The 13,982-nt window shown below is 32.2% G+C and overlaps 1 protein-coding gene across 1 annotated transcript; it reads left to right on the top strand.

Annotated features, from left to right (window-relative positions):
• Window positions 1-10,979: 10,979 nt before the first annotated feature.
• LOC101243801 (uncharacterized) lies at window positions 10,980-12,651 on the top strand. Its single transcript, XM_019214796.3, has 3 exons — window positions 10,980-11,425; window positions 11,574-11,909; window positions 12,051-12,651. The coding sequence occupies exons 1-3, from the start codon at window positions 11,150-11,152 to the stop codon at window positions 12,558-12,560; spliced, it is 1,122 nt and encodes a 373-aa protein (XP_019070341.2). The 5' UTR covers window positions 10,980-11,149; the 3' UTR covers window positions 12,561-12,651.
• Window positions 12,652-13,982: the final 1,331 nt, after the last annotated feature.

The raw sequence follows: 13,982 nt of genomic DNA on the forward strand, positions 1-13,982 counted from the left end.
GTCATTACAGTAATTTACTGTGAAAATGTACTTTTGACATGAAAATGTTTCTCTTTGGCTTGTTTTAATTTACTTTGTGCATTTTTATATGGTGAGTCTCCACGAAATTATATGTATTGGTAGGTTTAACTTTGGTATAATTTGACTCATATAGGATATATTGAGCTTTTGTTGTTGTTGGTAAGTTGAATTTTGACATTATTTACTCATATCGGATATGTTCAGCTCTTGTTGTTGTGAGAAGGATATTCCTCATAAAGTAATGTGAAGCCTTATATGTGCTAATTGATGTTTTGAATTTCCTTGTGTAAATGATATGATTCATGATGAAATGACATTATAATGTATTATTGTTGGTTGGGCTTCTACTCTTTAGTATATTCCTTCCTTTCTAAGATTATAGTGTCATTCGAGGATGAATGTTCCTAAGGGGGGATAATGTAACACTTCGAATAGGTTTATACATTGTTTAAGGTCTATTTTAATAAATATAAATAATTTATAATGATTAGATGTCAAAACGTCCAAGAACATCCACAACGTCCGGAAACTAGTTCAATGATGTACTAGCGCTCCTTAGTCAATTTGACAAGCTTTTAGGAGTCCAAAAATGATGATCACTGGTGGAAGAATGTATATCATGTATTGGACATTATTATTTGTCAAAATGGATGGGCATGACTCACCAAGTACCAACCAAGGGCCCCTCTAGGAAGACCCTTGAATTTTGGGGTCCAAGGCTGCCAAAGACGGTTTCCACCAACGGATGCAAGTCCCGATCCATTGTCCAATCGAAAAAGTGTGGACTGATTCAGTGGATGGGAACTTATATTAATCTATGGGAAGCGTCAATTTAATAGTCTCTGAAATGATCGACGGATGTGCAGCTTGGAGGTGCACAATTCCCGTCGATGTACAGATGATCCGTCGAATGTGGTGTCATCTATGAAGGGTCTGTTTTACTGTACATTTTTATTTTAGTAAATCAATTAGTTAGATTAGTTATAATGATAATAAAGGGTTAGGGGAAGTCTTATTAAGTTAGATAACACCATATATGACACCCCCTAAGATATTTAGTCTACCATAAGCTCTCATAATGTTCCAAACCCAAACTCCCTTCTTTCTCTCTTTTTTGTCTCTCTAGTTGCAGAACGCCAATGAAGACCAAGAGAGAGGTCGGTTCAAGGTCTTCAAAGATTCTAATTTTTCAATCAATCTTCATCAAAAATTAAGGTATGAGATTCCTTTCACCTTTGAGACCCCTTTCCTCAAAGGATTCCAACAAATTGATTTAAAAACTTGGGTTTTCAAGTGGGTTTTCATCAAATACTTAATTGATGTTCTGGAATACTCATTTAATGATTTATTTTGGATAATATGAACAGATTAAAATGTATTTTTACTCAATTATGTTATTTTTTAGTTGATTGGTCTAGTTTGTAGAAGATGACTAATTTCCCTTAACCCTAGGTTGTACTATTGTTATGAATTATGTAATGTTGGTTCAAATGAATTGTTTATTTATTGAATTACTATTAGTTGATATTATTATATCAATTGTAAATATATTTAGATGAACTATAGTCCTATCATGCTAGTTCTTGAGTAATTAATCTACACATTGACTTTGATTTATGTCTCATGTCTTAAGCTATGAACTAGTGGTGGATTGTGATGTAGTGATTAAATTAGTCTTGCTATCATGTCTGTTATTTTTATATGATTGTACTACACCCTAATTGGTTTGATTTGAGGGTTCATCGTATGACCTTGGTGATGGATTATACAAAAGACTTGGTAAGTCTTGAAATCCCTATTCCTTACTTCACTCGTGGTAAATTGTGATTAAGTGAAGATATTGCTTTGAAGTATGTCTTGTATTAATATTTATAGGGTTGGTGTGATGTTGAATTGAAATAAATTGATAATGGTTTGTGAGGTGTTGGCCAAGATGTAAATGTTATAAGGACGACGATGATTTACCAATGTGCATTATTATGAAGTTATATGTAAATGTTCTAACCTCACATATATGAATTGTAATGAAAGGATTTATAATCATGAAATTCTTATTGAGCTATAATGATAATGATTATATTACAATGTTTAGACCATATGACCTACAATAAGTTATGATTATTAATTATTACATTAAAGATATTTCAAAAAGAAACTCCAGCTTAGCATTGAGTGAATTAGAGTGAGGAGTGTCGCTTCCCACATATTGAAGGTAGGATCACTAATGTAGTCTTCAGATAGGAGACTATAATGGCAGTAGCATAAAGAGGCTCCCAACTATATCACTTATTTTTTTGAACTATGTTGCCCCCATAGGAATACTAGCTAGTGTATCCACGAAGTTGCTATGTTCATGCTTTGGTACAACATTGGTAAGTTGCCTCCTTCCTTCGGTGTAGGGTATCATGACACCGGATTCCACTTCAGATCATATGGTCCATGTCGGTTCATGAAAGATGTTCCCAAAAGGTAAAATGAACTAAAGGAATGAACTCTAAGTAGCATAACTTACAGGGTTTATCTTGCTCTATATAGGGTTATGCGACTCGACCTAAACGACGCACAAGAGCCTTGAAGGAAATTATACCAGGAGGTTCTTATATATGAATATGCTTATAATTGTATATGTTATACATATGATGATCTTGCTCATGGATCATACTACATGATTATTAGTTTCACTTATGAGTCTGTGTTTGTCTCTAGTTCTAAAATATGATGATACCTATTCTTATATGATATGATATGTGAAGTTGCATGTTAGTCATGGTTCTTGTTGAGTTTACTTGATTAAGGATATGGGGCTTTGCTTGGTAAATGCATTGTTGACTTAATTTGGGTTCATGGGTAACTATCTTTCTTTGATTTTGTTGTACTGAACTCTTATTCATGCTTGATGCTATTGTTACATGACTATAGAGTTTCTTTGAATATGTGTCCAATTGTATGATATGCATATTGACTTGACTAGACTTAGCATTGTTGATCTTGTGATGTACATGATTTTCACATAAAGAATATGTCTTATTGATTGGTATGGTCTCTCTTGAATGTGCATAAGGTTTTATAAAGATAAAATAGCATCTTTCCATAAAAGGTCCCTTTTTAGCATGATTCGTTTATATGTGTGCATATGGTCTAATACACAGTACAACTTGTGTACTAACCCCATTTTCTCCCTTTTCCCCAACATTTTAGGTTTTGGTCATTGTAGGGCTTTGAGACGACATTGAAGGAAGGCTTGGAATTCTTATAAATACAAATTGGGTAGGTCCTCACCTTTCGAGGGCAATGCCACTATCAAGCTATAGAGTTATTTATGTTTTAAGACTCTTCTGTTATTTTATTTTACTTTGGTACTAAATATTGTGCAGCATATATGTGGCTTTGTTAAATTTATGTATGGGCTAGGCCCAATTTGATATACTCTTGTTAGATTGTTATGAGATGAGACATCCATTTGAGACTATGTTTTATATGATATATACGAGTGTCTTAGATGAGACTTAATGAAGTATCATATACCGTATGGCGACATAAGGACAATCTAACTTATAGGGTGTACTTGAGGAACGTGATATGCAGATCACAAGAGAAACAATTCTAAGTCTAGTCAAGTCAACATACATATCACATAATTGGACACATAGTTAAACCAACTCTATCATCAAGCGATAATAGCAACAAGCATAGATAAGAGCTCATTACAAAATAATCAAAGCAACATAATTACCCATGAACAATTATTATGTTGACAAGTGCAATGACCAAGAAAAGCCTCAAAACCTTAATCAATCAAGAAACCTAACAAGAACTATGACCAACATCCCACTTCACGTAACATGGTACTGTAGAGTACATATCATCATACTTTAACAATGTAGACCAACACATATTCATAAGTGAAACTAATCAATATATAGTATCAATAATGTGCAAGTTCATCATATACATATCATGTACCATTATAACATATTAATACATAAGAACATGCTCCTAAGACATTCTTCAAGGATAACGAGTGCAATGCTTAGGTATAGTCCAATACCCATACCTTGACTAAGCGGAACCCCTTAGATATCTTAGTTAGAATTCATTCCTTTAATTCATTTTACCTTTTGGGAATATCTTTCATTAAACGACATAGACCACATCAGCTAATGGGGAATCCGGTGTCATGGAACCCTACACCGAAGGAAGGAAGACTACTTTCCACGGTAGTACCAAAACATTAACAAAGCAATTACGTGGACCCATTTGCTAGTATTCCTACGGGGGAATTATAATTCAGGAACTAGGAGATATAGTTGGGACCCTCTTTATGCTAAATTCATCATGATCTCCAATCTTAAGAGTGCGTTAGTGATCCTATCTTCGCTATGTGGGAAGGGACACTTCTCAGTCTAGTTTATTCGGTGCTAAGATACAGTTTGTTTTTGAAATGCCTTTAATTAATCATCATAGCTTAATATAGGTTATAGGGTCTAACCCTTTGCATAGTAATTGAAATTATCTCACTAGGAGTTGCATGAGAATATCCTTTCATGACATCCTTCATATGTGAGATTAGCATAACATCATCATCATATCATAATAAGGCACATAGGGACTTCATAACAAACCTTATATCATTTCATCTTAAACATTATCTTAAAATCACAGAGTCAAGAAATACCAATTCATCGCCATACCAACACCTACCTAGGCTAATCTCAAGTCATGCTTCAATTTAATTACATAATCAATTAAAAGAAATCTTAATTGATGTAAAGGTTAAAATCATAACGAATTACTCAATATCCTTCAATATCAATCCTCATGGTATTACCATCAACCAACCAATTACATCCAACAATAGTTGTAGTAACATCAATCAATATTAATTAACCTAAGAACTACGTCAATTGGAACGTCAGTATCCACTTAAAATCAATTCATAACCTAGGGTTAAATGGAATAGGGATAATCACAATTATTAAATAGATACATCCAATCCTAATAATACGTTACCCTAGTAAGTCCATGAAAGAATTAAAATAAATAAAACAAGTTTGGTGATCAATTCATACTTCCATTCCCATCAATTTACAATCAAGATAGAAGATTTGGTATATGAAATTCAATGAATTAACATAAATTAATGATAAATATATATCTAATTATTCATAAGTAATCACAATTAATAAATATCAATTCTCAATTTGATGTTTAGACGAAAATCCATTAGCATTGGAGAACTCTATGGAATTGAGTAATTTAGAAATCTACTTTGAGTGGAACTCTTTAGAAAGGAATCCCAAGATTGATGATAATATACATTAATTAAGATTAATCCATAAAATTGAAGTGAGTTAAAATGTCTTTAAACTCACCCTATTTCAATAAATAATCACCCCATAAATTACCGAAAAAACCTCTCACTTAAATTGGTCTCTTTGTGAAGTCTAAATGTTTAAAATACAATATTACCGAATCAGGGAAGTGCCTACACGAAGCGGGGCCAACGGGTATTTTATTTCCCAAAAATATTTTTTTTCATTGAAGCCTGTGTGGGCCTCATGTCGCACAGCACCCCAATGATTCTTGACTTTCGGAGGCTATTTTAGCAGCCTGCCTTCCCATGTTGTGTTCCTCCTCAATGACCCATAGGGGGGTCCTTTGGGTGTTATTTTTAGACGTTTAGACTCTCTATAACACAATCTACCTAACCAAAGTCTATTTACAAGTTTTTGGACTTCATTTGACCCTCCGAAACAAATCCCAAATATAGTGACGTCAACTAGTTCAATAAAGCTAGTTTTCAGACGTCATGGACGTTCTTTGACGTCTTAGCTCTAAAAGTTCTTGGATTACCTATATACGTTATTTTAGGTCTTAAAACAGTATCTAAACACTTAGAAACTAATGGTAATCTCTATATTAGGTCTCAACTTTTTGGAGTGTTACACTTAATTTTTGTAAATATACAACTTAAGCCGAAAGCCTAAGTTGAGGGTGTGATGAAAAGAGGAGGGAAATCAAGATGTGTGAATAAGTCCCCTTGATACATGGATTTGAAAAAATATGGAATCCCTTCATACAAAAAAAAGGGAATGAAAAAGAATGAAAAAATTATGAATAAAGTTGTGAAAAATTGCAAAAGGAATGCGGTGTCTAGTATTTCATTGAAAGTGAATAATGGGATGAATTTTGAGCATGAGTGAAAATGCAGCAGAAAATGAAGGAAAAGTGATGGTCAACCTCTTAGCCTAAATGATCATACCTTTACACTAAGCCTCATCACATGCCTTTAAAAGACCATTTTGATATTGAGTGAAGTAAAAGAAATATTGATTGAAAAATAAGGGAAAACCTATGGGTGAAGTCATGCATTTATTTGAAAATAAGGACAAACCTATAGGTGATGGCATGCATGTGCTCATCTTTGTGAATGTTAGAGTTGTATATGACTAAGGAGCTATAAATTGTTGAAGAATTGAATGTGAATATGTAATCATCTTTGTTGTGAGGGAATTTGAGTACCATTGTTGATCTTAAACTTGTATTTGATGTAAGTATTGTAAAGATGAGACACATTGAAATTCTGAGTCACAACATGAATATTTGAGTGCACGATTGATTCCTGAATGAGTAAGTTGAGTCTTGTGGGGTGCATTCATGATTTAGTCTTTCGTAGAACTACTTCATACATCTTTTTTGAATTGATAAACTAGAATTTTAACTGCGGACAAGCAAAAGTTTAAGCTAGGGTGATAATGTGTTGGAGATTTAGACTCATTTAGGGATATTTTTAAATAGAATTAGTGTCTTCAAATGCTTAATTTGTTATAATGAATAATGTAAAACCCGTTATGGTATATGGAGTAAGGAACAAAGCAAGACACTAACAAGAAAAAAGAAAAAAAAAGCTGAAAGGATGAATAAAGAAGTCTCATGATCGTCAACTTCACTTGGTGAATCACCAAATAGATATTTGACCGCCGAAAGTTATAATGTACCAACATCATAATGAAAGAACCAAGTTGGTGATGACAAAGAGCAGTCGAGAATCTTCGAGTGATTCCGCGAAGACAAGATGTATTGCCCAAAGTAACACACCTGGAAGATGTTGAATACCAAGGTAAAAGGGCATTGGAATAAACCAATGGGCATCTCATCAAGTTGTTCCGCGAGCCCGACTTACTTCTCTTACTAACTCTTCGTAGCAAATTTAGTGCATTTATAAACATATCTTTGACATTGAATTTAGTATCAAAAATTTTTTAGAATAATCTAATATTAAGTTTTGTGCACTTGGAGATAGTTTTTCTCTAGTTTTTCTTTAGCTTTGAGGGAATTAACAAATTGAATTTTGAGAAATAGGAAGTGGGTCTTTGAGATGCTTCGAAACGGGGAATTATAAGGATGAATCTACACAAACCAGTTGATGGATAATAAATTTTGTAATAGTTTTTACCTTTTTATGATGTCTAGGTAAAACCCCAATTCTTGGGGTATGATCATATGATTATGGGTTGATATAATTTATGGGTATTGTTAATTTTTAGTTTAAATGCTATTTAGAAGTGAACTTAATCAACAATAGTGGTTTAATTTAGGAATTGTAGTTACAAATGCACTTCCAGATTTGTGTTCTTTGGCCTAGGTTAAACTGAACAAAGTGAATCCTAAAATCAATCCTACATAATTGTTTTGAGAGAGTTATTGGATTAAGGTGTGGATTGCTCTTATTTTTCATGCTTGTTGATGATCGAGAGAAAACGCCTTATTCAGGATAAATTCTTCAAGAGAAAGTTTAACTCCCCTATAGCCTAGCTTACTCACTAATATCTACCTATTCACTAATAGTTTTTATAACCAATACATAAACAATCCCCTATAATCAATCACATCCCAAGAACTGTCTCATTATTGTTAATTATCATTGATTGTGAACTCTGTGCAGTTATTAATCAATACTAAACCCCCCATTTGACATTCATATCACCCATTATTTGAATGATGTCTTTATTTGATAACTTATATTCCTATGAATGATTTGACCATGTTCATACATACCAATAGAATCTAAAACATCTATCTCTCCCTATGGGACTCGACCTCAACTCATTTAGTTTAGTTTTTTGCTGACAACAATTGTTCATACATCGAATTGGATGGGGTGTCATTGAAACATTATTCACGTTGGTGAAATAAAATTCTCTCTCACACAATTATGTATGAATGATATGATGTTAAATGTTTCTCACATAGACTGATTCTATGTTTGAAAAACTTGCTCGCGTAAAATAGATCAAAAACATTTTAGTTATATTAGTTTGAGGTTGTGTCATGAAACACCTTTATGAATACCTTCCACTATTATCAAAGGATACTTGCATGATAGCATGAATTGGTAAGACAAGACTACTTCATGGAATCATATGTAATGTAGCTCATGGTAGCCTTGGATTGAAAAATCATACTCTCCTAACGGTATCTTAGATTAGTGAACGCTTACATTGTAGCATGATTTGGGTTGGGCGAAACAATTTCATTCGTAGCTAGAATGGTGAAATAATATCGTTCTTTGTATAGCTTGGACTTGCATGATAATATGTTTTTCATGGTAGCTTGGTCTAATAAAAAATGGTAAGTATTCCTTGGTATCTTATTCTAGCATAATAGGGTGCTATTCTTTAGTAGTCAAGAATCATAAATAGAAATAATTGATAAATGATAGCCTAAAGTAGTACTTAGAATGGTATGATTATGGGGTCTTAATCATTACTACTTAGGTATAATTTGAAGCTTTTTATGAAGCATTTCTCTTATATGTTGTAGGCACAACACTGATTGAGTAATAGTACTTCTCGATAGTATCTTGGATTAGCATAAGGTAGTGTTTCCTTGGTAGCTTGAATACGTAAATTATGACCATTCATGAGTGATGAGTTTTCTTGGACTTGTAATAAGGTATCATACCATGAATAACTATAATAGCTAAAGAGGAACTAGTCCCTAATTATATGACTTGTTTATGATTAAACTACATTACTTAAACGTGCTATTGTAAGTATGTTATAATATGAGCCCATATGATATATTTTAGCGTGGAAGGTTTATATAGTTGAATTCCTTGATATGTTGGACTAAAGGTTATGGTTCCCTTCTCTATGAGAGTAAGCTAATGATAAGATTCTACGATGGACAGTATGAAACCTAAATGTGGTACTTAGTATTGATGGAGTTATGGGGTCTTATCTTATTCATGCATTGCACAAGTATACTTTGAGGTTACTTGAGGAGTAAATTATCTTATAGTATGAAGGACTAAGGGTTGACTAATTCTTATATGATGCCTATGTTTGATATTATGCCTATGAATATGTTATTGTCTCTTATGCATATTGTTTATGTTTCATGAATTATCTCATATGATTATGGCATATGACTTATGTTGACTAACCTTTATGTTATGCGCTTATGATGTTATGTTAGCTATAATATTTAGAACTTTTTTACAAACACATACTTTTGCCTACATTTTTATAAAATGTAGGGTCAGACAATTTGGAGTTCCATGCTTCTCCGTAGATAAACTTCTAGTTGATTATGAGTTGAAAACATTGTGAATCCTCATAGTATCAAAGATTTGATCACTATTCCTTTTATGTCTTTATTTTATGTTTTAGAAAATTGTATGGGCATAGTCCCTAAGATGTTCATGTTCTAGATGGTTAGAGATAAGTGTAATAAGATTTCCTCTTTTTTCTTAATGAGAGTAGTATTGTTATGAAAATTATATTAGATTTCCTCACTTTTATATTATCTTATATTATGATATATTAAGGGCTTGTATAATACCCCTTCAAGGGTCGAGTACGCCATATTATATCTAGGGTGTACCCCTGGATCATGACATGCTTTGTTGATAGATAGTATGAAAAATTAATGTTTCATGATTTAGTCTACCCACCCCTCTAAATGATGTAGTTAAGAAATCAAATGAGGTATGTTCGAAAGATCATTATCATAATATCAACCATATTAATCAGTAATTTCATAACCATAAAATTTTTTGAAAGATATGTGATACATGAATCCTTAAACATTTTGCGAGCCCTTAAATTTTCCCTTTATTGTTTAAGCACTAAAATTGATGTTGTTCATTGTTAGTTTATTTTAATCTTTTAACTATTTGAAATCGTATTATAGATAGAAAATATTTTTGAAACACTCTCTATAATTTTGAGAATTAGTTCAACAAAACATAAATTTATCATAAGTCATTTTGGGTTTCAAAATTCTACTCTTAAATAGTCATTTATTAGCCTTACGACCACTTACACTTGCATGAGTAATTGGGAGCAATAAATGACATGTTAAAAATTTAGTTGACTTTAAACTTTCACGTGTGCAACATATGTTTTGACTATGTGAGTAACATATATCATTTAAAAATTATGTCAAAAGTATTATAAAATGCAATAAAAAGAATATCACATGTGCCACAAATATTCTTCGAAATATACATTAAATATAATAAAAAACAATTAACGACAATATATTTTAAAAAAATTAGTGGATTCTCTTATTTTTTCTGTCACATGATTTAAATAAATAGCTTACCCGAAGTTTTGTATTTAATATTTCTTCATAATAATGGATCATTGACTTATTAGATGGATAAAAGTAATGTAATTTATAATTCAAAAGTATAGATATGATTATTACCTTATGGAGAGATTTTTGTGAGGATAAATGTTAATTTTTTTTTAAAAAAATTATTATTGATTCTTAAATTTTGTGATGTCAAAATCTGAATTTAAAAAGGTAACGGACCTACTAAAGTATTAAAATTAGTATGCCATGAGACAAGTGTAAAATATTATAAAATTAAACTAAATTAATATTCACCAAAAATATGATTTTCCACATGATTGCTACGACCAAGGAAGACCCTTTCCAAACCTTCCTATCCTCTCTTTCCTCTTGATCTTCTACATTTATGAAAAAACAAAACTAAAAAATGATTCACATAGAGAGGAATGGGGAAGATTTTTTTTAAACATCATCTAATCGGTTGCAAAACTTTCTCTTTCTTATATTTGTTGGTTTATGTAGAAATTGATTTTTAAATAAATCGATGAGAACATTGTGTCCAAATTTTGACAAAAAAAATGGGTTGGAAACAGTGTTGGAGATCCCAATACCAGAGGAGATGTTTGAGAAATTTAGTAGCAATGGCAATGGTGCATTACAATGGAAGAATATGAGTAATCTTATGAGTACTCAAATTACAGACAAATATTCTTCTCAACATGCCGCTCTTGATCAATTTATGTTTTTGTTTAAAATTGTTGGCTCTGCCCTTGTCCCTTTTCAGGTTCAATTCGACCCTACTGTTAAGTTGCCACTTAAGGTAATGAATTAATTAATTATATATTTTTAGACCATTGAAATTGACTTTTCTTGTAAAATTATATTTGCCACTGATAGTTGATCAAAAAAATATATATAGATGATCATCACAAATGCTTAGATCATGAATTGTAATATTTTATGACCAGGAGGATTCTACTGCTAAATACATAGTGCAACAATATGTAGCAGCATGTGGAGGGCAGGCCGCATTGAATTCAGTAAATAGCATGTGTGCAGTAGGAAAAGTGAAGATGTCTACATTAGACATGCATAAAAGTGGTAGCAACAACAACTCCATATGCCACTGTGAGGTTGGAGGTTTTGTGTTATGGCAAAAGAACCTTGACCAGTGGGTTTTAGAATTGGTTGTTTCAGGTTGCAAGGTAATTGCAGGAAGCAATGGTAAGGTTGCTTGGAGTCAATCTTCCTCTAACTCTTGTGCTTCAAAAGGTCCTCCAAGACCCCTTAGAAGGTTTTTCCAGGTACCAGCCTCCCTTCCCTTTATACACACATTTTGATGCTCCTATATATATATATATATATATATATATATATATATATATATATATATATATATATATATATGTATATATATATATTTTGATACATATGTTGATGAACAGGGTTTGGACCCTAGATCAACAGCGAATTTGTTCTCAAATGCTATTTGTTTTGGCGAGAAGACTATTAAGGACGAAGAATGTTTTATTCTAAAATTTGAATCTAGTATAGAGATGCTTAAGGCACAAAGTACGACTAATACAGAAGTTGTCCATCACACAATATGGGGCTACTTCAGCCAAAGAACCGGTCTTCTAGTACAATTTGAGGATACAAAACTAGTAAGATTAAAGACAACAAAGGGGGATAGCAATATGTTCTGGGAGACAAGTATGGAATCTTTTCTTGAAGATTATAGATATATTGAAGGTATCAATGTTGCTCATAGTGGTAAAACAGCAGCAACAATTTTTAGATATGGAAAGAACATAGATTATAGAGCAAAAATTGAAGAGACTTGGTTCATTGAGGAAATAGATTTCAATATATTTGGTTTGTCAATGGAGTGTTTTTTGCCTCCTTCTGATGTAAACAAAGAAACTGAATTTGAAGACCAACTGATCTCTTGCTAGTTCATCCCAACTTTTTTCTTGTAATATACCTAGGTAGGATCTTAACTTTTTTCATTTTAATTTATGATGAGGTGTATAACTTAACTATCAATTCTTTGTTTGAAAAGTTTCACTTCTTCATCATGTTGTTTAATATTGCATTTAATCAGAACACACTAGTAACTTTGAGGTTTACTTATTAGTTGTTAGAATTTCCCTATTTAACTTTTTACGTTTATTAATTAACTAGATTGCGTAGTCTAGTCGGTAATGCTCAGACTAGAAACTATTACATTGTGGTTGGAATGGGATCTACACAATTATTTGAGGCTACTATATGCTCTTTCTCAAACCAATGCACCAGAGCCAATGAGTATTGTATTTATTTCCCAATTTTACTCTGTGAGTAATGAAGATTATGATTATTTTGTTGCTTTATTGGTTTTCATGACATAGTAATTACTTTGATAACTGAACAGGAACGGATCTAGAGGTTTGATTACATGCTAATGAATCTACTTAATAACTACAATTTTTCTACTATGAACTCAATTATAACTAAATATTAACTTGAGGTCGTTGTGAACCAATAAAATTCAAATCTTGGATCCGCCTCTGAACACTAGAGATATGTTATATTTATTCCTATGATAATGAACATATAAGTTAATTTGTATCTTACCAAAAGAAACAATATAACAAAGTTTTTAGTTTTAACAAACATTATACACACAAGAGATCCGCCATGTTTTGCCAGACCAAAAAAATACATGGCAATTGAATGGAATTTTCATCACCAAAATTGATATTCTTGTACAATATCAAAAACTACTTTGTCATGACAAACAAGAAGTAAAAGAAATACTATCTCCTACTATATCTGAAACCATAGTCAATCACCAAGCATAGGACACGTGGGATAAAAGTTCAGCCCTTCCGGTCTTTTTGCATTTTTTGGATAATGGAGTCCTCTGACAAACATCTTTTGTATGATTCTCGTTTTTATTGACAAGGATGTAGTGCTCTCGTCTTGAAAAATTGTCTGATTTCTTTCCATCCAAACCTAGTTTAAACTTCTGCTAGACACATCTTGTTTATGGCTGTGCAATACCATTCAAGTGATCTTCTTGCCACGACACCTATCCAATCCATTAAACTGGACTTAATATTGTATGATAAGGACATTCATAAAATAAGTGATCAGTTGTTTCCGTTCCTGCATTACAAAGGACTCATTGTTTTCTGTTTTGAATCACATCATACGAGTACAAATCAAGACATCATCGATGAAAAATATCTCAACCTCTGGACAACATTTTATGTATATTTTTCTCTACAATACGGGTTATCAACCCATTCACAAAGTTTAATTTTCTCTTTCATTGTCAATTGTTCACAAATTTTTTTTTCTGGAATATTATTTAATCCTTTAGATTGCTGAGT

This window comes from Solanum lycopersicum, chromosome 7 (assembly GCF_036512215.1).
Source record: "Solanum lycopersicum chromosome 7, SLM_r2.1".
Lineage (NCBI taxonomy): Eukaryota > Viridiplantae > Streptophyta > Magnoliopsida > Solanales > Solanaceae > Solanum > Solanum lycopersicum.

What these genes read in the sequence shown, in the direction of transcription:
- LOC101243801 (XM_019214796.3), top strand. Translation starts at nt 11,150, where the DNA reads ATGAGAACATTGTGTCCAAATTTTGACAAAAAAAATGGGTTGGAAACA. An exon ending in CTGTTAAGTTGCCACTTAAG is followed by an intron (nt 11,426 to 11,573) that starts GTAATGAATTAA and finishes TTTTATGACCAG; the next exon opens with GAGGATTCTACTGCTAAATA. An exon ending in CCCTTAGAAGGTTTTTCCAG is followed by an intron (nt 11,910 to 12,050) that starts GTACCAGCCTCC and finishes GTTGATGAACAG; the next exon opens with GGTTTGGACCCTAGATCAAC.